This window comes from Talaromyces rugulosus, chromosome I, assembly GCF_013368755.1.
Source record: "Talaromyces rugulosus chromosome I, complete sequence".
NCBI lineage: Eukaryota > Fungi > Ascomycota > Eurotiomycetes > Eurotiales > Trichocomaceae > Talaromyces > Talaromyces rugulosus.
In genome coordinates this window covers 1,454,382-1,480,921 of record NC_049561.1, presented here as the reverse complement: position 1 = coordinate 1,480,921, position 26,540 = coordinate 1,454,382, and the positions used below count along the sequence as shown (strand labels likewise).

General features: G+C 49.3%; 10 protein-coding genes across 10 annotated transcripts; 3 read left to right on the top strand and 7 right to left on the bottom strand.

Moving 5' to 3' along the window:
- Positions 1-55: 55 nt before the first annotated feature.
- TRUGW13939_00493 (uncharacterized protein) lies at positions 56-5,134 on the bottom strand (the record flags this gene model as incomplete). Its single annotated transcript, XM_035483700.1, has 10 exons — positions 56-136; positions 193-372; positions 425-484; positions 547-2,226; positions 2,291-2,668; positions 2,745-2,771; positions 2,833-2,919; positions 3,738-4,178; positions 4,232-4,645; positions 5,054-5,134. 10 exons carry the CDS (start codon positions 5,132-5,134, stop codon positions 56-58), a joined length of 3,429 nt encoding a protein of 1,142 aa, XP_035339593.1.
- A 1,315-nt stretch (positions 5,135-6,449) lies between these two features.
- Positions 6,450-7,613, bottom strand: TRUGW13939_00492 (uncharacterized protein; the record flags this gene model as incomplete). The annotated part of the gene is made up of 4 exons (XM_035483699.1): positions 6,450-7,018; positions 7,075-7,152; positions 7,215-7,497; positions 7,569-7,613. The coding sequence occupies 4 exons, from the start codon at positions 7,611-7,613 to the stop codon at positions 6,450-6,452; spliced, it is 975 nt and encodes a 324-aa protein (XP_035339592.1).
- Positions 7,614-8,171: 558 nt separating this feature from the next.
- On the bottom strand, positions 8,172-9,179 carry TRUGW13939_00491 (uncharacterized protein; the record flags this gene model as incomplete). The annotated part of the gene is made up of 4 exons (XM_035483698.1): positions 8,172-8,330; positions 8,386-8,562; positions 8,625-8,809; positions 9,176-9,179. 4 exons carry the CDS (start codon positions 9,177-9,179, stop codon positions 8,172-8,174), a joined length of 525 nt encoding a protein of 174 aa, XP_035339591.1.
- Positions 9,180-9,544: 365 nt separating this feature from the next.
- Positions 9,545-11,188, top strand: TRUGW13939_00490 (uncharacterized protein; the record flags this gene model as incomplete). The annotated part of the gene is made up of 6 exons (XM_035483697.1): positions 9,545-10,119; positions 10,173-10,233; positions 10,308-10,460; positions 10,513-10,574; positions 10,628-11,048; positions 11,105-11,188. The coding sequence occupies 6 exons, from the start codon at positions 9,545-9,547 to the stop codon at positions 11,186-11,188; spliced, it is 1,356 nt and encodes a 451-aa protein (XP_035339590.1).
- A 1,029-nt stretch (positions 11,189-12,217) lies between these two features.
- Positions 12,218-13,239, bottom strand: TRUGW13939_00489 (uncharacterized protein; the record flags this gene model as incomplete). Its single annotated transcript, XM_035483696.1, has 4 exons — positions 12,218-12,259; positions 12,324-12,597; positions 12,658-13,011; positions 13,076-13,239. The coding sequence occupies 4 exons, from the start codon at positions 13,237-13,239 to the stop codon at positions 12,218-12,220; spliced, it is 834 nt and encodes a 277-aa protein (XP_035339589.1).
- A 971-nt stretch (positions 13,240-14,210) lies between these two features.
- TRUGW13939_00488 (uncharacterized protein) lies at positions 14,211-15,657 on the bottom strand (the record flags this gene model as incomplete). Its single annotated transcript, XM_035483695.1, has 4 exons — positions 14,211-14,429; positions 14,508-15,278; positions 15,339-15,466; positions 15,534-15,657. The coding sequence occupies 4 exons, from the start codon at positions 15,655-15,657 to the stop codon at positions 14,211-14,213; spliced, it is 1,242 nt and encodes a 413-aa protein (XP_035339588.1).
- A 741-nt stretch (positions 15,658-16,398) lies between these two features.
- On the top strand, positions 16,399-18,983 carry TRUGW13939_00487 (uncharacterized protein; the record flags this gene model as incomplete). Its single annotated transcript, XM_035483694.1, has 2 exons — positions 16,399-16,890; positions 17,013-18,983. 2 exons carry the CDS (start codon positions 16,399-16,401, stop codon positions 18,981-18,983), a joined length of 2,463 nt encoding a protein of 820 aa, XP_035339587.1.
- Positions 18,984-19,403: 420 nt separating this feature from the next.
- TRUGW13939_00486 (uncharacterized protein) lies at positions 19,404-19,767 on the bottom strand (the record flags this gene model as incomplete). Its single annotated transcript, XM_035483693.1, has 2 exons — positions 19,404-19,593; positions 19,670-19,767. The coding sequence occupies 2 exons, from the start codon at positions 19,765-19,767 to the stop codon at positions 19,404-19,406; spliced, it is 288 nt and encodes a 95-aa protein (XP_035339586.1).
- Positions 19,768-20,111: 344 nt separating this feature from the next.
- TRUGW13939_00485 (uncharacterized protein) lies at positions 20,112-23,675 on the top strand (the record flags this gene model as incomplete). Its single annotated transcript, XM_035483692.1, has 8 exons — positions 20,112-20,170; positions 20,381-20,655; positions 20,716-20,880; positions 20,948-21,373; positions 21,430-22,191; positions 22,452-22,517; positions 22,586-22,738; positions 22,789-23,675. The coding sequence occupies 8 exons, from the start codon at positions 20,112-20,114 to the stop codon at positions 23,673-23,675; spliced, it is 2,793 nt and encodes a 930-aa protein (XP_035339585.1).
- Positions 23,676-23,853: 178 nt separating this feature from the next.
- Positions 23,854-26,230, bottom strand: TRUGW13939_00484 (uncharacterized protein; the record flags this gene model as incomplete). Its single annotated transcript, XM_035483691.1, has 4 exons — positions 23,854-25,547; positions 25,662-25,779; positions 25,839-25,915; positions 26,068-26,230. The coding sequence occupies 4 exons, from the start codon at positions 26,228-26,230 to the stop codon at positions 23,854-23,856; spliced, it is 2,052 nt and encodes a 683-aa protein (XP_035339584.1).
- Between the last annotated feature and the right edge of the window lie 310 nt (positions 26,231-26,540).

Below are 26,540 nucleotides of genomic sequence, written 5' to 3'. Positions count from 1 at the left end.
TGATGGCCAGATATCCAAATTTCCAAATATCCACCTTCTCCAAACTTACCTCAAATCAATACACGAAATATTGCTGTGTCAGAGGCAGGCTCGTTGCCGGTTCGGCAGTGCACAGCTGTCCATCTGCCTCGACGGTCTATTTATCTTAGCTTGAACGTCAAAAAGTAAGTAAAAAATAAAAAATAAACTCACGTATCTTTCCGGATCAACTTTCATTCTCGGCATAATATCGTTGTACTTCATATCCCCTTTGCCTATGTTTCTGCAGTTCTTGATCGGTTCGATACGTTTTCGCAGGTTGTATGTTTGAACGATGCCTTGAGAAATAGAGGCCTCGGAAACGAACATTATAGAGGTTGAGGGGACGAGGACCTAATAAAAAAGCTGTCAGTAAACTTAAAAAAAAAGGATGGAGCAAACTTACCCCGAATTGAGGACGCATGATTATAGGCTCGACAGTTGGGATGGAAGCGTTTGGGTCTCCCTAGACACAAAGTGAGTCACATTTCAAGACATTCTGAAAAAGAAAAAAAAAGATATACATACCATCTGAGCAACAGCGATCATGCCGCTTTTAAGAACCATCTTCGGCTTGGTACCAAAATTATCCGGAGTCCACAGGACAAGATCCGCGATTTTCCCGGTCTCAACACTGCCAATGAGATGCGACATGCCCTGGGCAATTGCTGGGTTAATGGTGTACTTGCTGATATACCGCTTAACCCTGAAATTGTCAGCGCCCGTGCCCTCGTCCTCGGACAAAGTGCCTCGTTGAAGCTTGTTCTTGTGTGCCGTGTTCCAGGTGCGCAGGATAACCTCGCCGCAGCGGCCCATGGCCTGGGAGTCAGAAGACATCATGCTGATGGCTCCCAAATCATGAAGCACGTCTTCAGCAGCGATTGTCTCTGCGCGAATACGGCTTTCGGCAAAGGCTACATCTTCGGGAATATTCTTGGAAAGATGGTGGCAGACCATCAGCATATCCAGGTGTTCGTCGAGCGTGTTGAGAGTAAAAGGTCGGGTCGGGTTTGTGCTGCTGGGTAGCACGTTGGAATGTTCAACGACAGAGATGATATCGGGCGCGTGGCCACCACCGGCACCCTCTGTGTGGTAAGTGTGAATCGTGCGGTTTTTGAATGCCCCAATCGTTTGCTCGACGAAGCCAGACTCGTTCAAGGTGTCCGTATGGATCAAACACTGAACGTCGAATTCATCGCATACTTCAAGACAGGAGTCAATGGCAGCCGGAGTGCTTCCCCAGTCCTCGTGTAGTTTTAACCCGGCAGCGCCAGCAAGACACTGCTCTCGAAGACTCTGCTTGCCAGAGTCATTTCCTTTCCCGGTGATACCAATATTGACCGGTAATGCATCACAGGCTTGCATCATCTGGCGCATGTGATTGGGGCCTGGGGTGCATGTGGTAGCATTGCTACCAGTACTTGGCCCTGTTCCACCGCCCAGCATGGTAGTAATTCCAGACGAGATGGCTTCATTGACCTGCTGCGGGCAAATAAAGTGAATGTGCGTATCGAAACCACCTGCAGTGACTATTTTGTTTTCTGCAGCAATGACATCGGTTGAAGATCCCACCAGCAAGTCCGGGTGAACACCATCCATCACATCGGGATTTCCAGCCTTGCCAATCCCGGCAATTATACCGTCCTTGATGCCAATGTCGGCCTTGTATATACCACTCCAGTCAACAATTAGTGCATTTGTGATGACTGTATCCAAGCAATCTTTGCTACTTCTGCCCGAAGCCTGGCCCATGCCTTCGCGCAATACTTTTCCTCCGCCAAAGGTGCATTCGTCTCCGTACGTGGTCCAGTCTTTTTCAACCTTGATCCAAAGATTAGTAGCCCCCAGCCGGACAATGTCACCAGTTGTCGGACCAAACATCCGCGCGTATGCTTCACGATCCATCGAACCGGGATTAATAGGGCCCAGATCTCCTCCGGCAGGCTCGGGGGTATGCGCAAACCCAGCCTGCTGTAGTCGAAGCAATATCTCGTCCACTCGGCTGGTATCGACTTTCCCGGATGCAAGTGAATTGCCACCATTGATGATTTTGTTACCGCCAATTTCAACTAGAGTGACGGTCTTGGTATCGCCAGGCTCGAAGCGAACCGAAGTGCCGGCCGCGATATCGAGGCGATAACCATACGCTTTCACGCGGTCGAAATGAAGCTGTGGGTTCGTTTCAATGAAATGGTAGTGGGATCCAACCTATAAGTCTTGCTAAGTTGTTTCTCCTTAATTTTTTTTTACTCTCTAAAAAAAAGGAACTTACCTGAACTGGTCGATCACCTTTGCTCATCACTTTGAGTCTGATGCGTTTCCGACCACCGTTGAGCGCAATGCGTGTGTTCTTGACTACAATCACAGCGCCTGGCTGGTTTTCAGCTTTGTAGTCTTGAGGATCTGGATCTGGAAATGCAGTTTGCGGTGGGATTGGTAGGAAACTGCCGTACAGGGCCTTTTCCAAGTCGCCGTCTTCTGAGCTAATAGGGTGATGGATGGTGACTAGATAGGTGCCCGTAGGAAACGTTCCTTCAACCTGCATCTCGACAAGACTAGAGACGACCGAGGGAAGAACATGTCGACGGCCTAGCATTGTCTTGCCAATGGACATTAGGTCTGCCACAGTATGATTTCCATCGCGAATCAGCTGGTCAAGTCAGTTTGAAAGCGAAAAGAAAAGGAGAGGGGCAAGCCAATACTGGCACTGATTGATGTCAACGTACTTCCTGCAGGTTCGAAGATATCAAGGCCTACCACAGAGTTAGCATACATATTCCTCTCAGCGCAAGCTCGTCTAGAACAGTTACGTACGGTAGCTTCGGCATGGTTCAAGCGGACTCCACGCGCAAGCCGGCGTTGGGCCAAGAAACCCAGCTGGGATATGACAAGCTTGTCGATCTTTACCGGTACTTATCAGCAACGGACATATTTAAGAGCTTTGAAATTGGCGTGTTTTGCGGGCTTTTTTTTTTGTCTCTCTCTCATGCGGCTCGCAACGGAAAAGCAGTCAAAAAAAAGAATGCAGGTTCAGTCAGCTACACATACCTCTTTCGGAATGAGCTGCATGTTTGCCGGCTCTTTGTTGCTAGCTCACAGCTCGAATTGAAGAGCCCAGCGAGTATAAAAGTTCTGTGGACATGCAGGAACTGAAAGCAAAGCAGACGAAAAAAAGATAAAAGCCGGGGAAGGTCGATGGGAGGGGCAAAACGGCATGCAACTGATAAGATAGCCACCACTCATAGGCCCAATTATTCGATTGCATCAGGTCATACTTCTACCCCGACAAGAATGAATACTACTACGTATCCTAATCTTCTGATCTAAGACAAGACCGGAGCTTAACTAGGATTGCATTAATTTTAGGTCTCTGACATTTGCAAAACCGACGAACCCCGTACCCTAACCTAACCTAACCTAACCTACACCTAGGTATCAAATGGACAGACAAGCGATAAACAAGAGAAGGAGAGATTAGGTAAAAATATTAAAGAAAAAGAAGAATCCCGACAAAAAACAAGTTCGCCCTTGATGTCCTGCTATACCGGGCGAGACCATCGCCGAAGGAGAATGACTTATCAATCAAATAGACGACACACCCAAAGCAGCTCCAATATTGTAGCTGGCTAGAAAAGAATCATGTACAAAGCAAGAGGTTGCGAAAAAAGGATGAAGATGGGAAAACGGTAACAACATGGCCTTTACTCTTTAGCACCAACGTCGCTCTTGCGCTTCTTCTTGCTGGGCTTGCCGTCGGCCGAAGTGCCCAGGGACTTGCGCGTGGAGGCAGGCTCCTTGGCTTCCTTGACCTCCTTCGTCTCGGTCTTCTTGGGAGCAGGAGTTTTCTTCTTCTCGGGCGAGGCTTTCTTGGCTGACACAGGAGTCGACACATTGTTGGCTGCTTTGGCGCCGACGCGACGACGCTTGCCACTGGGGGGAGGGGTGGGTTCCTTGGCAGGCTCCTCTGAAGACTCGTCCTCGTTAGAGCTCGAGCTGGAATCGTCGTCTTCAGCGGCTTCGGCCTCGGCGGCAGCAACGCTCTGCTGCAGCTGGTTGTCGGCTTTGGCGTTGTCGTCATCTGGGAGAGGAAGACCGGCCTTGTAAGCGGTCATCTTGGCTTTGTAGACAGCAAGGTTGTCGGCATAGAGCTTCTTCCAGACCTATTTATATGGTTAGACAACGACTAGAGAGAGAGAGAGAGAGAGAGACTAACCGCTTTGTCCTCCTCGGGCATCTCAGCCCAGCGCTTGGTGCCCTCGTCGGAAACCTCCTTGGGCTTTGCCTGAGGGCCCAACTCGGACGCAATCTGCGAACGGTTGTGCTGCATGTACAAAAAGTACGGGGTCAAGGCGCGCTTGGGAGCATTGGGGTCAGGCGGCGCGCGCTTGCGCTTCTTCTTGTCGCCGACCTCAGGCTTGGTGGCCTCAGGTGGACTGGAGTGGCGCGGCAAGCCGGCGCCCAGCAGGCCATTCTCAAGCAGGGTGGTTGCAAGGCCCCCGGCGAGTCCAGAGCTCAGGCTGCTCTCGACGGTAATGGGGCCGCGGTTCAGCACGGTGTTGGCATGGTTGATGTACGCACGCGACAGGTCCGACACCGCGGACTGCAGCGTGGCAAGGCTGACAATGACCTGGGAGTAGATTAGCTGTTGTTCCTGGGGGCTAGATGTGTGCGTGGAAAGAAATTGCAGGCCGGCGCATGCTTGCTGGACTTGCGCCGTAACCTGGTGAATAGCAACAGAGAGGCTAGACGCTGCCATCGTACACAACACAGACACAAACACAACACGCGCACAGCAGTTTCGTAAGTAGAACGAGGAAAAATAGCTAAAAACTACGGTACAGGAATAGACACTCGAGGAGACAAGCGAGAACAAGCAAAGAACAAGCAAGAAACAAGCGCACATCAGGAAGGGTTGGAATGCGCGCGCGGGGAGCGCTGCTCGGCGCGTCCAGGCGGCGCTGGGGGACGACAACAGGGCCGCGCGCGCAGGACTGGGAATCCGGCAGCAACAAAGCTAGCAAAGAGATAAACTTACGTTGTCGCGTGTGCGCGTAAAGTCGTCGATGTTGACGGTGACGATGGCGTCCTTGGCCTTGGAGTCGTCCTTGCGCGACATGTTTGCGTGTGTGGTGTGTAGTGTAATATGTAATAGGGTGGTGGAGAAGAGGAGGTGAGGGTAACAATGAGAGGAGGAAGGTGCTGGAGAGGGCGGGCGCGGTGGCGAGGGCTTAGAGCCTTAAATGTTATGGGGGGACGCTGAGGAAAAGTTTTCGGTCAGCCGGGGGCCCCTAAACAGTTAAGCGCTGTTTCCAGCACTCTCAGCGCCCACGCCGGGGGCTCATTGGGCTCGCTGCTAGTCCGCTCCACCCCCCTTCTGCTCAGTGCTCACTGCTCGCTGCTTACAGTGCTACAGTGCTGCCGTGCTTAGGCCTCGTCCGGGCTCCAGGCTTGGGTTTCAGGGCGCCTTGCAGCCTGTAGCTCTTCACGCGTTGGTGCTCGACCTGGCTTGCAACAAACTGAAATTGGCGACTAAATATTTATTAACTCATTCATACTAGTCCTTTATATTTATTGTAGTGAAATTCTTTTTTAAATTCTTTTTTTCTTGTTTTCCCACCCATTTCCTCCCTAACAGTGCGAAAACAGCATCCCCGGGGCCTGCAGTGTCACTGTGATAAGAGGCACACATGCCCCGCACCCAGCCGCTAATGCGCGGCCTTGGACGAGACTTGATGCCTGCCATTGTAGGCTGCCTTCCGATTCGGCCCTGCTAGGGTTCTAGATGCTCTTGTCAAGTTGTCCATGATAGGACAGGGAAAAAAGAAAAGAAAGGAAGGCTGTATTTTTGAGATAGCGACTGCCAATAATCTATTACTATTATTACTATTATTATATTATTATTATTACTACCACTACTACTACTACTATTATTATTGTGGTTGGTTTTCTTTGGTTAAATATCACCTTGTAATAGTATGTCACCAGCCCAGCCCGGCCCATTGCCTAACTGCTACTATAAGCCGCAGCCTATTGCTTATAGGCTATAGGTACCAGCACTACATAATGAGGACATCATTGCACCGATGTCGACATTAAAATTTCTGGATATGTACCTCTCTTCGCTGGTTGTATAATTTAAATGGCTCAACTGAGAATTTCAAGTTCTTGGATATATTTCCTAATGAGGAAAGCCTTTCCATGTACACAAGAGCCAACGGTTCAATACTGGTCCTCAAAAACACAGGAAACATTAAAGATCCCACTTGTGAAGAATACTATAATTGAAAGTAAAACCTCTAATGCATTTGTTCAATCCAAGGTATCAATGGATGAACAAGGAAAAATAGCACGATCTAACAGTTACATGGCTGCCAAAAGAAAACAATGGCGCTAGATTTACAAAATCAGAGAGAGAGAGCTTCATCCCCACTCTAAAACTTGAAGACCTGGTCCTGACCGTAGCCGAGGTCCTTGAGGTAACCAGTCAGCTCGCCTTGGTCCTGAGGGCTCTTCTTGTTTCCGCTAATCGCGTTGTACAGGCCGGGCGGACCGCAAACAAAGACCTTGATGTTCTCCTCCTTGGGCTCGGGAAGCACAGTCTTGAGAAGCTCCTTGGTAACGAAGCCCTTGCCGCCAGTCCACTCCTTGGGAGGCTTGTCGAGGAGGTAAAAGGCCTTGAATCGCTGGGGGTAGGTGTTTTCCAAATCCTGCAGTTCCTTCTTCAACAGAATGTCGTCTTCACTGACATTGCCGTACACCAAAGTGACCTTGGTCTTGTCCTCGGGGTTCTTGAAAATGGTACGGATCAGCTGGTACATGGGGGCGATACCGGTACCACCGGCGATGAGGGCAATGTGGTTGTGACGGTTGGCGTCCCAAGGGTACTTGGGGATGGGGCCCTTGAAATCCAGGCGCTGGCCAACATTCATGCTGTGGATGTGCTGCGACATGGCTCCTTCGGGGTAGCTCTTGACGATAAGATCCAAGTAGCCGGGTTGCTCTGCTCCAGTTAGAACCGTCAAGGCGAGGCAAACATCCAATACAATTGGTCCATACCTTCATCACTGACCGGGGTGTAAGGGCGAATAACGGCCTTTTCAGCACCTTCAGGCTTGAACTTGGTGATGAGGGCAGCTACACTCTATCGTCAGCGTGTTCTTTCTTATTTTTTCACTCTCCTCTTGCCAACTGCTTACATGCGACGTGCAAGCCGGAAACGGCCTCCTTGTCCTCGAATTCAAAGCGGAACTTCTTGGTGTTGGGGCTGAGAACCTCAATGGCTCCGAGCTTGAGGCCAATGAAACCTTGGTCGCCGCCAGTGAAGGCATTGTCACGCTGCTTAGCCACCTCAGCAGAGGCACCCTTTTGCTGCGTGTATCGGTAGATACCGGCACCGATACCAATGGCACCTACAACAAAGGCGATGGTCGCGACATTGTTGCTCTTCGCAGGGGTCTCGGTGGAGTACTTGCGGAAGCTCTGTAATGATTATTTATGTTAGATCTCTTTTTTGTTTTTGTTATTTAATGTTGTGTTTAGAGGGACCGTACCTGTCGAGCGGGCTGCGACAATCTGAAAGCGGATCGCGAAAACATGTTGAAGAGAAAGCGATGAAAAAAACAAATCAACACTCTAATTCACTGAAATTGAAATTGATGGGATTCAGAGGAAAGTGACCATGGGAAGGGTTCAAGAATTGCGGGTGGTGAGTTGCATGCTTACTGGTTCGGCGACCGACAAGCTCCGCCATTGGCTTTTATGACGCCATACGCCCTGCGCTTACTAATCTGTCGGTCTTCCGGTGGTTTTATATCCGTCAGACTCTGGAGTAATAACAGCGCTGTTATAACGTATAGCGGTCGGACTTTTCCATCTACTGTATTAGGGATACTATAGACTGGCGTACTACATTAGGTACCTTGAGTTCGCTTGTTCAGGTACACTCGCTACGAAGATAATGACAACGTGAAGATGTAAAATTTTGATATCATTTGTAAAGGGCATCCTCAGGACTGACATGACCATCATCCCCTACATAGAGGCAGCCAAAAAATGCCTTCTTCGTTTCGTATGCTTTTCTCCCATATAAATGCTATGGCCATAGACAATTATTGAACCGCAAACCCTCAAACCCCAAAAGAAACACAGTACGCTTAGGCGAAAGTGGAAGGACGCTGGTAGGCGAAGATCTTCTTGGTGGATTGAGGAGGAGCACGGTGAGGGAGAGGGAACTTGAGGTCCTTGGCAAGGAGCTGCTTGATGTAAGGGCGGCGGATGCTCTCGCTGTCCTGGATCTCAACAACGCGGAGAATCTAGAGGATTGTTAATTCACGTATTTCATACAAAAACCGCAGCAGCAAGACTTACGTGAATGGAGCCGAAGCGGGAACGGTGGCGGGCAGCCATGTCCTGGTACAAGGATTCGACGGCGTCGGTTCGGCTGAGTTCACGGAACTCCTTGTACATGTTGTGGGTGCCGGAGCGAGAGTCGTAACGGATCCAGATACCGAAGTTCTTGACCTTGGTAGGGCGTTTCTCGCTGATCTTTGCGATGCATTAGTTTTATTCCTGTATCCAGTGCAAGATCCATCCTAGGATATACGTACGACGTTGAGGCTGACGATTTCACCGTTGGCCTTCTTGACCTTCTTCAGCTTGGTGAGGAAGTACCAGAAACGCGACTTGGCCACAACTGTGTTAGGGGCAAAGATGCGCATGCGGTACAGCTTGGGCGTCGGGTTCGCCTCGGAAGGCAGGTGACGCCCGATGACCTGGTACTCGTTGAGACGACCTAACAAAATCCATCAGTATTGCAATTTCATGTCAATAAAACAATTCCCCGAAGCCGTTCGATTTCCATTTGCCAGGTCAAGAGTCGTCGATCCCATACAAAATTGTCGAATATATAAGTAGGTCTTTTTGGGATGTTGGAAAAATAGTTGGGATGCGAGAAAAATACCACAGCCAGTGTCAGGCCGTGAAAAGCGGTTCAGTCAAAGTCTGATGGGGATTGAATAATATGCGCATCGCGATAAACATGTTGGGTATTGTGTGTAATCATTTGTAGTGGTTCAAAGGAATCGTCGTCTTGTCTGGGCAGAATGGAAATCGAAACTGGGAGCCCGGGAGAATCGTGTCGTGGAAATTGCAAACTTACCCATCTGCAGAGAGTAGTTAGCAATCGTGATCGAATGTGGAATACTGAAGATCAGACTCACTGTTGTCGTTGTTTTGTCGAATCTCCTGAAGAAGGGTTGCCGCTGACAGTATGAGAGAGGCCCGAAAATGGAGAATTGTGAAGTTCTTGGGTGCTAGGGCTGTGGCCCTCCCGCTTAAGCGACGTGGAGAGGCTGAGGCAGGCGCTAGCCACTCTGGGAGCATCAGCCACAGTTGCGGGATGAAAGACACGCCGGCCAGTCACGGCGCGCGGAGTGGGCCCCGCTCTGGCAAAGCATCAGCCATCTTTGTTCCTTCTAGCAAACAACTTGCGCTTCAACCAAACAGCTGCACAACACAGACAACAGCCATGGCCTCTGTCTTTGCCGACTTCAAGGCCGGCCATGCCCAGCGGTCAGGCCCGCGCTTGGCTGCTGCGCTGACCCCCGTCGCCACTGCAAATGACCGGAATCGCCTAATGGATTTCTACCAGATGACAAACAGCGCGCACTCTGAAGAGGATATCCGCCACCATCTCCTTCATGATAAACGCACGGGAACAAAATTGAACAAGCAGCAAGGCAACGCCTGGGTCCAGGTCTTCAATGCTTATTGGATAACGATCTCGGAACTAGTCCAAGTCCAACAGGGCCAAGGCAGTTGGCTGAAAGTGTTTGAAGCGTGGAAAGAACTCACGAACCAATTGATCCGGGGCTATTCATCCAACCACTTTGCGGCATGGACGATACATTGCCTCTATGTTGCGGGAAAGTATCTGCGCGCCTTCGCCATAAAAGCAGATTCTGTTTCGGAATCGTCCCCAAACGCAGGCGCTTTCGGGAACGGGTTTCAAGACGATGTCGTGTCAAACGTAGAAAAGAATGCTAACCTAGAGGATGCTGCGAGAACAATCAATCGGATGTTCACGCTTTGCTTGGGTGACCGGTAAGCCAGGCAGCCCCGTATTAGTCAGTAAGCTGATACACAGTATCATAGAGCTCCCATGGAAGAGTCACGGAAATGGGGCATATACGAGACTACCAATCTATTGTTCAAAACGTATTTCAAGGCATGAACTTATTCCCCTCGGCCCTACTCGTTCTCACCGAGACGGGACTGACGTGTATTTCTAGTTAAATCAAGTGGGACTTTCCAAGAATGTTCTACGTGCTCTATATGCGTCATCGGCCGACCTGCCGGAATTCGACCAGTTCCCCAAATCGCACATTGTAACTTTTAATTATTATGTCGGGCTCATTCATTTCTTGGAGGAGAACTACAAAGAAGTACAGCTCTCATTCAAGCCTACGTTCAAGCCCCGAGCTAATGTTTTTATAGGCCGAAGAAAGCCTTACGCAAGCTTGGCTTATGTGCAAAGCAGATGCTTGGAAGAATAAAGAGTGAGCCAATGCAGTTTGATTTGCTGGTGCTAAGCTAACTTTTTCTTTCCAAGGTTAATTCTTACCTACCTGATTCCCTGCCATCTTGTCACCACCCACAGACTACCAAGCCGAGAACTCCTTGCTCCGTTCCCTCGCCTAGAACAGCTCCTCCGACCACTTTGCGATTGCATCAAACAAGGAAACCTCGTTGGCTTTGATAACGCCATGTCTGCCGCAGCGGACCAATTTGTTAAGCGTCGGATATACCTGCCACTCGAAAGAGGCCGTGATCTCGCCCTCCGAAATCTATTTCGGAAAGTCTTTGTCGTCGGTGGATTCGAACCGAGTAAAGATGGACAACCGCAGATCCGACGAACACGTGTGCCTTTGGCTGAATTTGCAGCTGCTTTGCGTATTGGCACAAAAGCCGATGAAAAGTCTCGTATTGACATGGATGAAGTGGAGTGTCTGTTGGCCAACATGATATACAAGGTGAGTCGCCTGCAATTTTTTTTTTTTTCTGTTTTAGCTAACGAGCTGCTGGCCAGAACATGATGAAAGGTTACATCTCACGAGAAAGAGCCACGGTCGTGCTTAGCAAATCAGGAGCTTTCCCTGGTACAGGGGTCTAGTTGACCGGACTCAAATCTAATGAACCCGGGTGAAGCCACGGGTGATTTGACATAGTGACTATTCACAAAGCTATTATTAACTTCCCTGCTGATGAGTCATGAGCAACATGTGTCCTGCAATATCGGGGATCAAGTCAGAATCGGATACACGCCCGGCAGCATAGATGTCTGAAAAATCCATGACACACGCCATCGTGATCTATCATTTATTCGATTGTTAAAAATTACAATGGCCTCTGGCCACCACTGAGCAATGAACCCGAAATTAACACAAGATACGTGTCTAGTTAACCAGCAATTTCCAGACCCGAAATGTTATTACTGGCCCGAGCTTTGATATAGTGTCGACCACGTTCGCTGCTTGTTGCCTATGCCTAACCAGCCAAGGTTTTCATTTATTGGTGACTCATTTCAACAACCAATTAGCAACAAAACCATGCCAATCAATGTTGGACTCACCCATCCACTACTCGTCCCTAATGTGCATGCTCACTAGGGTTTCCCCCGGGCTACACCCTTGTTTGAGCTAGCCTTGGAAACTAGCACTGATTATCTAGTTTATATGATACAAACGAAGCTTAATATGCTATGCAAGCTTATAGCTTATTGATTCTTAGACAAATTACACACATAATTGCAAATTACCATGAAAGGAAATAAATGAATAACCCGAAAATTCGTAAGAGGAGAACTACCTGTCTCTTGCTCTGCAATTTGCCCCAAAATAATATCCCATCCCATCCCAATTATCCAAATTAATCCCGTAAAAAAAAAAAAATACAGCCGAAAAAAGAAAGACAATAAAGAAACCAGAAAGACCCTTATAAATACAGCTTCACCGGCTTTCGTACAAATTAGTTCTGAACATCCTGGACTGAGAGGTATGTTGGTCGTTGAAAAAAAAAAAAGACCGATGCTAGGCCAGCACGGAGCGGAGATATTAAAACAAAGAGAAATATGATTCATCCAGCGAAAACAGACCGAAAATATTTGGTCAGGGCAATTGGGCTGTTGGGATTAGGCTCCCTACTACCACCACCCCTTCGACGTCGGCGAAGCATTAAGATCGTCCTAGACCATTTGTTAATTACTTCAGAAAAAAAAGGATACAACGACGGGGAACTTTGCTTCATACCATGTGGTTACACATCGCCACAAAAAGGTCAAAAAATAGCTTTCCACCTTTCTCCATTTCCATCTGCATCGTGCCGCTGCGCTTAAAAGTAGATCTGCTTCGGATAATCAAAGCTAGGTAGTGCGCGCGTAGTTTGGACTCGGAGTCTGGCGTGTTGGCATAGGCGTACCGAGCGCTGGAAAGGATAGTGCTACAGTGGATTCCAGATTGTAAGCCTTGCTTGCGAAGGGCTAGTCGTTTTAGGTCTGGTAGGTTGTATCTCTCGGCAGCGCAGCTAAGAAAGGTAATTATTAGTGGCTGACAGATGGAGTAGAAAAGTAGGTGAAAAGCTTACTATACGGCAGTGTCCTTTAGGATCACAGAGCCGTCGGCGTCGTATACTAGTAGGGAAGCTTGCTTCGCCTCCCCATCAATATCCATGCCATTGTCCTCAATCTCCCAAGTATCATGGCGTTTATTATGCGCCAGTCGAGGATAGTAGTCTCCCTTGTAGAGATATTCCAATATGCAGGAGAGTATCTCCGGCTGCTCATCGGGCAGACTGATCAGCTTGTTATGAGGTTCGAGGAACTGGCCACGACAGCGAGCAGCAAAGAAAGGCGATGTCCGCAATACATGTTCATGCGCGGCGAATAATCGTTGTTCTTTGCCTACGGAGATGGTGATGATGGCCGAAGAAGGGTGGTCACTGTTGATTGCATGGTATCAGATGGAGAAATTCCTTTTCTTTTGGATAGAATAAGAATACTTACCACTCGGTAGACGATCTCTCATGCTTCTTTTCTCGTCGGATACCTCGAGAACTAATAGAGTGCTCTTTGAAAGATCGCTTCATGCTGCGGGACATTGATTTCTTCGCCTGCTGCTTGTCGGAGAAGCTCTCCGAGCGACCGTAAGGTGTCTTTCTCGCAAACATTGTACCGGAACAGTGACGTATACGATTTTATACCGTTTTCAGGTACAGGGACGTAAAAATACAGGAGAATTTTCCGTTGACGTTGAATGTTGAGGCCGCTGGCTCCAGCAATCGATGGCAGGGGATGACATGGCGGTGCCGTCGGAAAAAAAAAGGCAAGCAGAGCTTTTAAGTACAGACAAAGAGAAAAAAAAAGACTAATTCCCGAGCTCTCAGGCATCATTCATACGCCTCGCCAGCGCAAAAAGATGGGCGAAACGCCCAGGCTGCGGGCAAACGCGTCGAGCCGAACGCCAAATTGACACGAAGTCACGTGCGGCCATTAAGAGTGGTCGCAGCAGACCAGGGATAAGCCAGGATTCGGCATTTTGGGACGGACTGAGAAATGATGGGCATGAGTCGATGAGTCAAGCTGCAGCTAGTGCCTGGCCTGGTTGCGCCCCAGTGGAGAAAGGGCTGACTGCCCAAAGATAGGGATGATACCTGTTCTACGGGCCGGAAGGGTTAGGGTTTTATTCTCTACGAGACTGAAGACCAGCGTTGTCATTGCATATGCACCTACAGTCTGCATGGCGTACCTGGTCACATGCGAATTCGCAGCGAGTTACAGTTCGGGCTCTTCTGAGCCTGGGGTCCCTTGGCTTGTGGCCTAATTAGTTCGTTCCAACAATGCGGAACAAGGAGCATCCTAGTCACTAGTCTGGGCGCTGCTGAAACTATCACAAGCGATCGTCTCTCGCTAAGAGACCGGGGTATTTGCCATTTACGACTCTAACCGGCTGGAAAGTGCAAATCAAAAAAGGTAAATAACTATGATAAATGAATAGATAACTAAATGTCCCTATATCTACGTGCTAGTAGTACCTGAGAGACCAAACGCCATTGCTCCAGTCATTAGTCATGCGGCCCAAGCCCAACCTGACGCCAGCGTAGGTCGTCTTCGAGCAGATAGAAAATCGAGAAAAGTACGATTATAAGAATACTTTTTGAGCGTCTCGGGGATGGCTCTCGTTGGGACAGTAAGGGCATTTGAATTTGTTGCCTTTGCTGATCCGCTGTAGAGATTCCTGTGCAATGACATGGCCGCAGGGCATCATCATTGGAGGGTTTTGATCCGTGGTCTGTTCCTTAGAGACGGGGCAGACGAAAATGGAGTGGAACAGATACGAGCTGGGTAGCGGTATTTCAACCTGCGCGATTAAATAATTAGAATATGTCGTGTAAAAAGATTTGAAAAAAAAAAAAAAAAAAAGAGAAAAAGAACATACCGGTAACTCGTCTTGCGTTGTCCACTCGGTTCTCTTTGCCTTCATTATTGTTTGTAGCTTCAAAAGAGTCGGGAGAGCAATGGCGCCAGCAGTGGCAGCGATATAGAGAGGAGAGTCTGCAGAGAGACCAAGTAGCGAACAAAATTCCTTTGTAAACGACTGGGCGACGTCCGACCAGGATGTCCGGCTATTGAATAAATGTCTGTATGGGGAGGCCTCCAGGTTTGGAGTAAAGGCCATGGCGCCCATCAGTTGCTGTATTTCGCGCAGGTGTCGTGGCATAAAGTTGGAGAATTCTTGGCGGGCGTATTCCAGAGCAGCCTGCCGCCGGACAGGCATGGGGGTTTGAGGCTCATTACCCCCATGAAACAACCAGACAAACCGGAGCCTGCAAAGATCGAATTCCAGGTTGCTTCCTCTGGCCTCGAGCATTGTTCGGTTATCTCTCGCCCAGTGAATTGCTGGAAGTAGGTTTGCGTTTTCATTGAGTTCCTGAAGGATATGATACATTGTAGTAAATTGTTCTTGAATTTCGCCCGATTTGATCCGATCAAAAGAAAGTGCGAGATTGCTCTCGTCGCTGGCACTACTCGAAGCTTCGTATCCCGGCTGGGCTGGCGTTTTGTCCTGTGCGGTTTCGTTGAGAAAAGTCGAGGCAACGGAGAACTGGCCTTCGCGCATCAAATGCATAGCTATCGCTCTATTGACGAGGCCCGGAGAAGATGATAAAGCGTCATATTCGGTGCTTGGGAGAGGTCGATCTTTGAACAGCTAAACCGGCTTATGAGCGGACTTCTTTCGATTAAACCCCAACTGGCCGTGGTAAATTACCTTGTCTAACGCTTTTGTATATTTGTTGAGGCTACTGTGAGCCTCTTTTAGACTGTCGTTGGTGGTATCGAATGATGATTTGACGGGGTTCTGGAGCTTGGCGAGTGTGATTGAGGCCTTTGCCGGGTCTGGGAGAATTGAACTGTCAGAATACATTTCACATCATGCCAAGAAGCATCCAAATAGTCTCCCTACCGGCAGCAATGGTATTCCGAGCCTCCTGCAGCAAATCGATCGTGGACTGCACATCGCTGATAGTTTTTCCGGTCTTCAAGCGCTTCCAGACCCGCTCATGCTCTTTCTGGAGAAGATCCATCATCTACCGGGCGAAGCGGCGGCGACTGGGTTCTGCTGAGAGGCAAGACGGCGTGGTTGTGGGAGCGTCCATGTGTTGGTGAGGTTGAGGAGGAAAGAAGGAAGCCCAGTATAGCATGAGGAAGGTGGCGGTCACGAGGCCCCAGGCCCACATGCGGCCACACTATTGGCTACGGCCCGTCTTGGCGTGCCCGCTGCGAGTGCTGATTGGCTGGTCGGCGGGTCGGCGGGTCGGCTCCTGCTGTACCGTCCGTATCCGCGCCTGACAGTTGCTTTTTCAGAGGAAGGAATGCTTGTGCTGGATTCTCTGAATAGGACAAATGGCGAATGCGCTCTAAAAAGAGCTCTGATCAAGCGGCCCAGCTGCAATTCGAGATTCTCTCCGATATGGAGGGGTCGACGTGGGCTCAATGCGCATGCAACGAGGTGACGTCGTCGTGCTTGCCATGGGCGTCATCTCACCGCCTGCCCGATACGTTGTCCCACCGTTGCTCCTGTTTCACGACATCAACCCCAAAGTCTGGTTGAAGATCGCGCTTGCCAGGGACCATGGCCGATAACCGAGTTTTTTGATATCATGCAGAGCTTGTTCACTTTCTCCCTTAGGTATGACCCGTCAGTCTCCGCATTTGGTATCTGTCCTAGGGGCCCGACTGGATACGACGTTTAGAACAACACGCGAATGGCATCGTCTACAAAGACGATACACTTAGCCATTATCCGTTGATGGAACACCCTCTCGAAAATGTCGACCGCCTCCACTGAACATACGGATACACCGTTTGGCCAACCCGCGTCAGGGTCGAAACGCGGCAGCCATAGTCGTCAGGCACCGAGCATGGACGAGCACATGGATGGCAAAAAACACCAAAGAATTGTCTTGGCCGACCCCGTCGCGCTACTATATTTGGAAGAGGACCCATCCACTACAGTTCTGCATCGTCGCACGCGTCTACAAGGATACGAGATCTATATTGTCGAGCAATGGGCGTGCTCGCGCACCCACCCGACTCTAATCATTTGCACCTATACCGGCGACCCTTCGCACAGAATAACCGTCGGAGTATTGAGTGTTCCTACAGATAGGGATAGTTGGTCGCCCCGCCTTAAATTATATTTTAGTGCCGTGCAACAATACCACGCGGCATCCCGAGAGACACCACTAGGAACCTTGATGGTCACAAATCTGAGCGCTTTCCCTTCTGCACTCACCGTCATTGCGATTCCGGACGGAGATGTGAGAAAGCACCGGGAGGACTACATAGTGAACGAGAATTTGAAGAGGCTAGGATGTGCCGGCCGAGCGGGATTAAAACTTCAACACCCGTCACACCTGTCGTTGAAACAAAGTTTTATCAGTTGTACCGGGCAAGCGAGCGCGTTCCTCTTTACGCAGCGGTCATCGAACTGGTGAAACAATGCCAGATTGCGCTCACTATTTTTGACAAACTTGCCCCAGAGTACGTTGATGGCCTGCTATGTGATGTCACGGAAAAGGCTATAGGCGACTGGTGGGCAGATATCGGCACCGACCTCTATAATATAGAGCCTAGCGACGGGATCCTTGGAGCTACAACAGTTGCGGCAATCCTTGGCGCGTTGATGGGAGCACGGCATCGACTGAATGCTGTCGGAGCCCCGGTTCCCAAAGATGTCTTTGATGTGTCGGGTTTGAAACGCGGAATCAGCCACTTTCAAAAGTCACAGAAACTGGAACGTACGCGGCGATTAGATCGCAACACTCTTGACCGACTTCACCGGGCAAGTCAAAAGTCAACAAATTCTGAACGCTGGACAGGTGCTGTGAAGTCAACTGTCGCTGAACTTAGCGGCAAAGGAGGCGAGATGGTCATGGGCATGGTGGGACGCGATAGGGGTACTATTTCCGATATCGAGACACTAGATCTGGAACGTTTTGCGCAGTTGGCCACTGGCGAGAGGGCTCGATGGTTATGGCAGGGCAAGCCTTATAAGAGCGGATTTAGTTACGACCTCGAGACCGCTTCCAGGACAGACGATCTTGTTTTTACCAAGGATGACCATGGCGGCTATGTGTGGAAACGACACAACGACTCTGACTTGGCCGTCGACCGAGTCACCCAGGATCAAGACAGCGATAGAAGGGTCCACGATTCTACCTTGGGAATAGAAGACAAAGACCAGAACTTGGGACGAATTGTTTCACGAAGTCTCACAGAGAAAGTATCAGATGCTCGTGCCGGTTTTGGAAGGTTTAAAGATGCTGTTGGCCTCCCAGGGCTTCGCTCTCATCACCAACAAGGACACAATCGTTACAAACCCAGTAAAGAAGAAAACAGCATTGACGCGGACGCGTACAACAGCGGCGGGGAGAGCGAACCTGACCAAGGTGTTGCAAGACTTAGCCTAGAAGCCAGGCCTATGGCTTCGGGTAGTGTTGATTCTTCCCTCGACAATCCCGACCTGCCTATGTACAAGATCGAAACGTCGTCGCCAGCATCACAGTCGCAAAAGTTAACACCAGATCCCCCCGAAATACACATTCAAACAGAATCTCTTCCAGAGGAGGCACTGGAACCACCTGGTCGACCTCAGAATGGGCGCCCAGAAACAGTCCACGAAGAGAGCGAGAACGACCTAGAACTAGCAAAAACACGGTCAACAGACGCTGGTAGCAACAACGATATCCCCGATGGCCTGGCATTTAAAAGTCTTCGCCGGTCGCAGAGTTTCCCTGACGAGATACTTGGCGCCCCTATATCATCACGCGGGAGTCGATGGCCTCGTCATTTGTCCTTTAGCACGGTGGAAGAAGTTGTCCTTGTCTGGGAGGGTTTCAAAATTATGAAATCTGCTTCTGACGATAAGACGACCTCGAATCTGGAGCAAGCCCTCCTTCGAGAAAATGTCTTACTGTCAGATGCACAGATTTTTAATTCCCGAGTTTTGGAACTGACTTCGAAAACGGTACCGTGGGTAGAAGAGCAAGTTGCTTCGGTTGAGCGCATGCACCAAACCGGTACTACTTTACAGGGCGAGCTAAGCTATCTTTATCCAGAACATCTCGAAGAAGCTCGAGTACTGCGCGAACGCATCAACCAGCTACTCGACGACGAAAGCTCGCGCATGACCGAGGAAGTCAAAAAGGTCGAGCTGCTAGGCGCCAAACTCGACTACGAGCTGAATGTTCTCGAGTCCAAAGTCGAAGATGTCGAAGACGGCCTGCAAGACTTTGAGCGCAATGTTTCCGAGATCGAGGGGCGCATCAAGGACTTGGTCAAGGGGGAGCGAATGAATGACACGTCCTGGTCTTCCTGGTTTGGCAGGAAGTTTGGTCATATGTATATCTAGCGGCATTTGGCATCACACTGGAGTTTATATCCTTTCCTGTATATAGATTGATGAATTGCATTGCATAGCACATAATCTCATTAGCCTGCATGTCTTTTATTGAAATACTCCTACAGACTGGATCCGTAATTGCCCGTATATGGTCTATTCAAAACACCGCAATTGCATTGATGTCACACTTAAAATATTGTACATATTATACCCTTGGATCCTGAGCTTCGATCGTGAGCTTAGACCCTAACAGTCCTCGCAAATGATGATATATGAAACCAAAAAGAGTGGAGAGAATGTGACCACTTGTCAGACACAAAAAGACAACGAAGTCATAGGGTCGATTGACGCGCAGGCTCAAACCAGAATCTCCAGGCCAATCCAAAAAAAAAAGACGAGAAGAAAATAAATAAGATTTCGTGTTTTTCTTTACATGCCAAAGCCACCCATGCCACCGCCTTGTCTGTTGGCAGCCTCGCCTTGCATCTTCTCGCTAACCTTGATGTTGACCTCGAAAAACTTGGAGACGCAGCGGTCCAGGCAGACGGACTCGCCCTTGTTCAGTTCGGCTTCCCGGTAGTCGGCAGGAATGCATTTGGCGTTGCACGATTGAGTGAGACTAGAGAAGAGGAGGACATAGCCATGTTAGCCTTAAACCACAGGCTTAGTGTTTGAGTCAGGGACCATTGGCGCACCGGTTGAACATGTCAGAGACCATCTCGACTTCTGTTTCGGCAGCAGAAATCTTCTGCTCCGAGGAAAGCTGAGGACGACCGCCGAAGAGGAAAGACATTTTGGATGTTGGAGGTTGAAGAGTTGGAGTATAGGTGGAAGATTCGGAAAGGTAAGAGCTACTCAATAATAACGTCAGCTTCGCAAACTCGCGTAATTCGCATAGATGCGGTTGAATCGGACTTACTTGTCGTGAGAATTGGCTTGTTGAGATGAAAAAGATGCACTGTCGAGGCGATAGCAAGAACAGGAAGTTGTGTCGCAAGACAGAAAGTGAAGAAGTTCGGCAACAATCGATCGGGGGAGCTTGGACCACCGGCTGCCAGAACACTGAAAATTCTGGCTTCCTTCTCCTCCCGCGGCTTCTTCCTCCTGTCAACCACACTTCACCCAGGCCAACAACAGATGCTGTCGATTGCGCCCAACAGGGCCTCGCGGAGTCTGCTGGCCAGACTGTCAGTAGAGTGAGTATTAATTGCCCTATTTCCTATCTATCCCCTTCCCCTCGTTTATGATGAAACATTGCCTACTTTTCAGAACCGCTGCGTATGTAGCGTGCAAGTTTCTTGCACGCAGTGATATCAATGGGTCTATTTGCTACTGAATCGAGCAACTTTATTCAATGATTTTATGCAGAAACTTTTATTTGTTTCCTTGCTGACAATGTTGTTCAGATGTAGATTACCTGGCTATTCACCTGCCTCTCGGATACCCAAGAGCGGTCTTCCTGTATACAATTTTGTCGCTGGCAGTGCTCCCCGATGTAGTAGCACAAAGTCAACGCCGCAAAGTGCTTTTGCGAGTCGTTTGCAAGGAGTTCAGGCAGCAGTCCCCGACCCGTATCCACGCCTAGAGAACCACCCAGGGAGAATCAACATAGCGGATTTCCGCTCGCGATACGACTACCTGGAGTCAGATCAAGTAGTGGAGGACACTGTTGTGGTTCAGGGTAGGTTTCGGCCTCGTCCTGGTCCTTGTTATTTCTTTCCTGTACTTAGATATTATGTAGGCAGAATACGATCGTATAGGCTTGCTGGAAGCAAGTTGATTTTTTTTGATATCATCCAGAATGGCTCCAAACTACAAGCCATGTGCAACCTGCGCCAGCTGGCTGATATAACGCCGGCCAAGTTCAAACAGTTTTATCGCCTTCTCCGTCGTGGAGATTCTTTTTGTAGGTTTTTCCTTCTTCAAGGAATCCTTAGTGATTCAATGCTGATGATGTATTTGCTTTTTAATAGCCGTAATCGGGCAACCACATCGGACTGGTCGTGGTGAGCTCACAGTACAAGTCACAGAGCTGCCAAAAATGCTATCGCCAACTTTACACGATGTTCCTGTTGATACCAAAGAACATGGTACCTCTGCGTTTCCCCGACACGTCCAATACCTCGCCGACAAACGTACGTGGGACGTATTGCGGCTCAGATCTGCTATCATACAGCATGTGCGCCAGTTCTTCATCGACCGCGCCTTTATGGAAGTGAATACCCCTATCATCGCAGGCGAAGCTGGGGGCGCCACGGCACGGCCTTTTGTGACGACGGCCAACGAGTTTCCAGACAAACAACTTTCCTTGAGGATTGCGCCAGAGCTGTGGCTGAAAAGGCTCGTAGTCGGCGGGTTTGATAAGGTGTTTGAAATCGGGTCGTCTTTCCGTAATGAAGGTACGTCGATTTGTGTCAAGTCTATTTATTGCAGTTCGATCTGACAGAAAATGCAGGTATCGACAAGTCTCATAACCCGGAATTCATGACCTGCGAGTTTTACCAGGCGTATGCCAATCTCGAAGACATAATGTCATTGACCGAGGATTTCTTGTCTGGTCTCGCGTTAAATGTCCAGCAACACAAAGAACGCATAGAATCAGACATCTCCAATCCAGACGTGGATTTCTCATCTCCTTTCCGTCGGATAGATTTTCTTCCAGACATCGAGGCCGCCATCGGCCGCAGCCTGCCGGATCTGTCTGCGTCAACAGCAGAAGAAGATATCAAGACGCTGTTTAACGAGCTCTCGATTCCCCTGCCAGACCTCCCTACTCTTCCACGATTGATGGACAAGCTATGCGCCACTTATCTCGAACCGCAATGCCAAAACCCTACGTTCATCACCAACCCGCCAGAATGTCTTTCTCCTCTGTCCAAGTCTTTTGTGCATCCCTCTTGCAGCCAGAAAGTTGCTGCTCGCTGTGAACTCTTTATAAAAGGAAGTGAATACGTCAATGCATACGAGGAGGAGAACTCTCCGTGGGAGCAGCGGCGCAAATTCCAAGACCAGGTCGCGTACAATGTGCATACACATGAATGGGGCGAGGTCGATGAAAGTTACCTGCAAGCTCTGGAATGGGGTCTTCCACCGACGGGGGGCTGGGGTTGTGGCATCGAGAGGCTTGTGATGCTGTTCACGGACTCTAAGAGAATCGAGGACGTGCTGCCTTTTGGGACGCTGAGGACGGTGTCTAGGCGATTCGATGCTCCTCCGAGTGATCACTCTTGAGATTGTATTGTAGGAGGTCTTCTATTTTTAACGACAATGTACAATAGGATGTAATACAAATAATCAATTATATTGCAATGTGCAAGAAAGTTCCAAGATGTTACGACGGCCGGGGCCTGCCGAGCCGTTGATAGCCGCCGAATGAGCCCCGCCGAATCTTCTTCTCCTCTTGAGCCTCACTTTTCTCTACTTGTTTCTTTGTCGACTACCAGAAAAACTCGTGGTATATCGCAACAACAACAACAGTCATGACCGAGACGCGGGTGGTTCAGGCCGACCCTGTAGTGGTTAGTTTGCAGGACCTGATTACAGGTGAGGGGCAATCATAAATCAATCATACTCCAAGTCCGGTCTACTGACATATCAGTATTCATCTGCAGGAGCTGTCTCTTTTGAAACATTGACCGGGGCTTTTGGACCTTCATCTTTGGGAATAATTATCGTCAAGGACTTGCCAGCCAAGTTCAAAGATCTGCGAGCCCGTGTTCTCTCGAATTCATCCCATCTGGCCGCTTTATCTGAGCACGAACTAAGTAATTACCAACCACCACATCTAGTCAAATATACAAACTAACAAACAAAGAAAACCTGGAAAGCCCAGAATCAAAATACCTCGTTGGCTGGTCGTGCGGCAAAGAAACACTTCGCTCCGGCCACTTTGACACCCTCAAAGGCTCGTACTATATCAACTGCGCATTTTACCAAAACAGCGAACTACAAAATGCCCCCGCAGACGATTTCCCAGATTTCCCACAGTACACGGCACCTAATATATGGCCGCCACCGGAAAAATTTGATTCGTTTCGTACGAATGTGCAAGATTTGTGCTCGCTCATCATCGACACGGCGGGCCTTGTCGCGCGAGCATGCGATCGATATGCGCTGGCCAATATTGATGGCTACCAGGAGGGCTATCTGGAGCATGTAGTCAAGACGAGTCTCACCACAAAGGCGCGTCTGCTGCACTACTTTCCTGCCGATGATTCCTCCTCTGCTACTATTACTACTACCGATCAAGGAGATGAGACCAAAAACGAGCAGCAAGAAGACGACTGGTGCGCCACGCACGTCGACCACGGCTGTCTCACTGGCCTCACATCTGCCATGTTCGTCGATGAAGCAGCCAACCCTCCCAAGAACTCTGATTCCACAAGCCCGCTTCCGGAGCTCCCTTCATCTCCCGACCCGCAAGCTGGCCTATACATTCGATCACGTACAGGGGAAATCGTCAAGGTGAATATCCCCAAGGATTGTCTTGCTTTCCAGACCGGTGAGGCTTTGGAATTGATCACTCAAGGAAAATTTCGAGCCGTGCCGCATTTTGTGCGTGGAGCCAAAACAACAACGGCGACAGGGAAGATTGCCAGGAATACGTTGGCGGTTTTCACGCAGCCGAATCTGAACGAGGAGGTTCAGGCGGGCAAGACTTTTGCTGATTTTGCGAGAGAGGTTGTTGAAAGGACTTACTAGGACGTATATATAGGCAGTCTTTGAGTATGTTTATAATATTAAATATGAATATATGTTGTCGCTTCTATCAAACACCAGTACCTTGAGTATCCACAGGACGCCCACTAAATCGAAGTAAACCAAAACATATACTAGAAGCCTATCCAAAAAAAAAAAAAAAAAGCTTAAATCGAAAAATCTAACTTAATCTAGGACGCTTTCCCTTTTGAGGAGATTCAGAACCGCCTCGAATAGGAAGGGCAATCGAAAAATCCCATTGCGTGTCGGACTCGTTATTAGTATTGTCGTTTCTGATCCCAGAATATTTAGGACCGTACTCGATCGCCATCGTCCCGTCTTCGTCGTTGGAGGATGAATCCGAATCCTCGATCGAGCTCACATTCGCGCTGGTATCCATGTGCAGCCCGCTGGTGACGAGAGAGCTCATCTTGCCAATCTCGGAAAACTGCGATTTGTCCTTGGTCGTCGTCGAGGGCCGGCCGGCCCTGCGAGGTAGTTTGGCAGCATCGTAGTCGCTCTTGGAAGCCGTGCCATCCAGGATATTGAGAATGGCTTTCCACATCTTGCAGTTGCGCGCGTCCGAGTAGCGTCCGACATCTTCGCCGTTCAGCGTGTCGATTCCGAGGGCTTGTGTGCGGTAGTCCGCCCAGAACCAGTGCTGGCCGTCGGGCAGTCGATTGTCGGCCCTACGAGCCCAGTCCCGGCTGGCCAGCATGCCGGCAAGATCAAAGTTTAGCGCTGTTTTGCCAAAGACGAGCTCCATGGCCGAGGGTTCGTAGCAGCGTCCGATGATCATGTCCTGCGAGACCTCGACCGACGTGCCGATCTTGTGCGCTCGATACCAGGGCCCGTATTCCGTCATGCTTGTCTGCTGAAAGGCATTGATGACCTCGTGCCGACCCAGAGGCGGAGGGGCATACTCGCCTGGTTCGCGATAGGCGCGCATGGGTGAAAGAGTGTAGACTTTTCCGCGCACACGCACTTGATGTTTCTCGGCGAGGAGTGGGGATTGTTGGGTGTCGTCGATGCAGGAGATGAGTCTGAACTGAATTTGGTCGATTACCATGACGTCTGTCACGGCTGGTAGGTTGTCTATTGTTTCTAGCGAGGCTCCTGCAGGCTTCAGACGCACAGCGTCGCCGACAATGATCATTTCCGGGCCTAGAAATATCCCGCGGCAGTCGATGGATGCATCAGGCCATTCACCGCTAAACCGGTATTTGTCGACTAGTGAAAGAGAGGACATGACCGTCATGGCATGTTTTATTGACGGGTGCCAGTCCTTTTCTGGTATATTCGCGAGCCATACTGGCCACGAGTAGAACGGGCGAAGGAGATGAATATGAATATATGAATATTGCAGCGAAGAGCTTTTCTCATCACTGTTTGGGTCTGGAAAGGTCTCGACGCGGAATCCAGAGTAGTTGACAGCCCATTCCTTCGAGGTTGGCTCGATCAGGTCCTCCAGGAGCACAGGGTCTTTATCCGGCGCCTGCCCGATAGTACCGGCTCTCCACTTGGGGATATCCGTAAACCGGCTTGTTCTGCTTGAAAATTTTCGATAGATCCCAGTTCTATCGTCGTAGCGAAGCTCGCCGTCAAGTTGCGGCATCCATAAGACTACCTCTCCAACTCGAGGCACGTACGAACTCTGTAAACCGAGCCGGACGATGTTCTCTCGAATTGGTTTGTTTCCTGCTCGCCAATCCATGCTTTGGTGTTCGTATATTGGCTCGTCGATCTCTCCCAGCCTTTTGAGCTTGGCGATTGCTTCTCGAAAGACATCCGGAACCCCTTCAGGATCTGTGGGTCCCCTTTGAGGCAGAGCCTTGGGGTTCTTCAATGGCCTTCCTCGAGAACTCTGCATAGGGACTAGTAGAAGAAAGTCAGCTCGGCTCGTAGTAAGTAAAGAAAGATTTTATAGCTAATTACCTATTACTGGTTTAGGACCAGCGGGTCTACGGCCAGGTTGTTTTGTTTTTTTACAGCATTCACACGGGCATGAGCTTTGTTGGCCTTTCATTAACCAGGAGAAATGAGGGAAAAACTGGTTTGGCGAGTTGAAGCAAGCGCCAGAGGGATGCCCATAGACAAACTTGTCCCACTATTCAAGTTTAGCAGAAAGGAAAAAAAATACATTTTGTGCGGGCATGGTGGACTTACGATATCGGGGGAGCTGAACCGTGGCCGTTTCAGGAGTGCGTAGCCATCGGGGAGTCTGTCGAGAATGTATTGTTCACCTGGTTTTTATTAGCACATAAAAGGTGAAACGTAATACAGAAATATAATAGGATATAAGCAATCGACCATTAAAACATATGAAACATTATAAAGCCAACATCGCCGACTATCTACCGGGGAATTTTTTTTGAGGAAAGAAAAAGAAACAAACCTCTAACAAGCTTCCCCGACTTTTGCATCCACATCGTGGCCAGCTTCTGGCGATAGAGTCGATCATCAGTTTGCTGCCAGTACTGCTCCTTTGGCCAGGCATTCCTGCTGCCGTCGCCGAAATGGCTCGGTGGGAGGGGAACCACTTCAAATGATTCTTCCATTTTTTTGGATTTTAACTGAAATTGAAAAAAAAAGAAAGAATAAATGGAAACCGTCAGACTGGATGTCAAGAAATAACCAGTGGAGGCGGCCCAAATGTGGACCCTATAAAGGATTTCCTCTGCGACAGAGAGAGAGATATGACCAAAAATACACCTAGATAGGTCACATAGCTGTATCTTTTTGTGTTTGATGCCAGCTTGTGCTTGTTTGTCATTCAGTTTGCAGGATAATGTCTGTTTGCATGTTGATTGTAATGCATGTAATGGAAATAGTTGATGCGCGGCAGAATAACAGCAAACAATCCTGGTT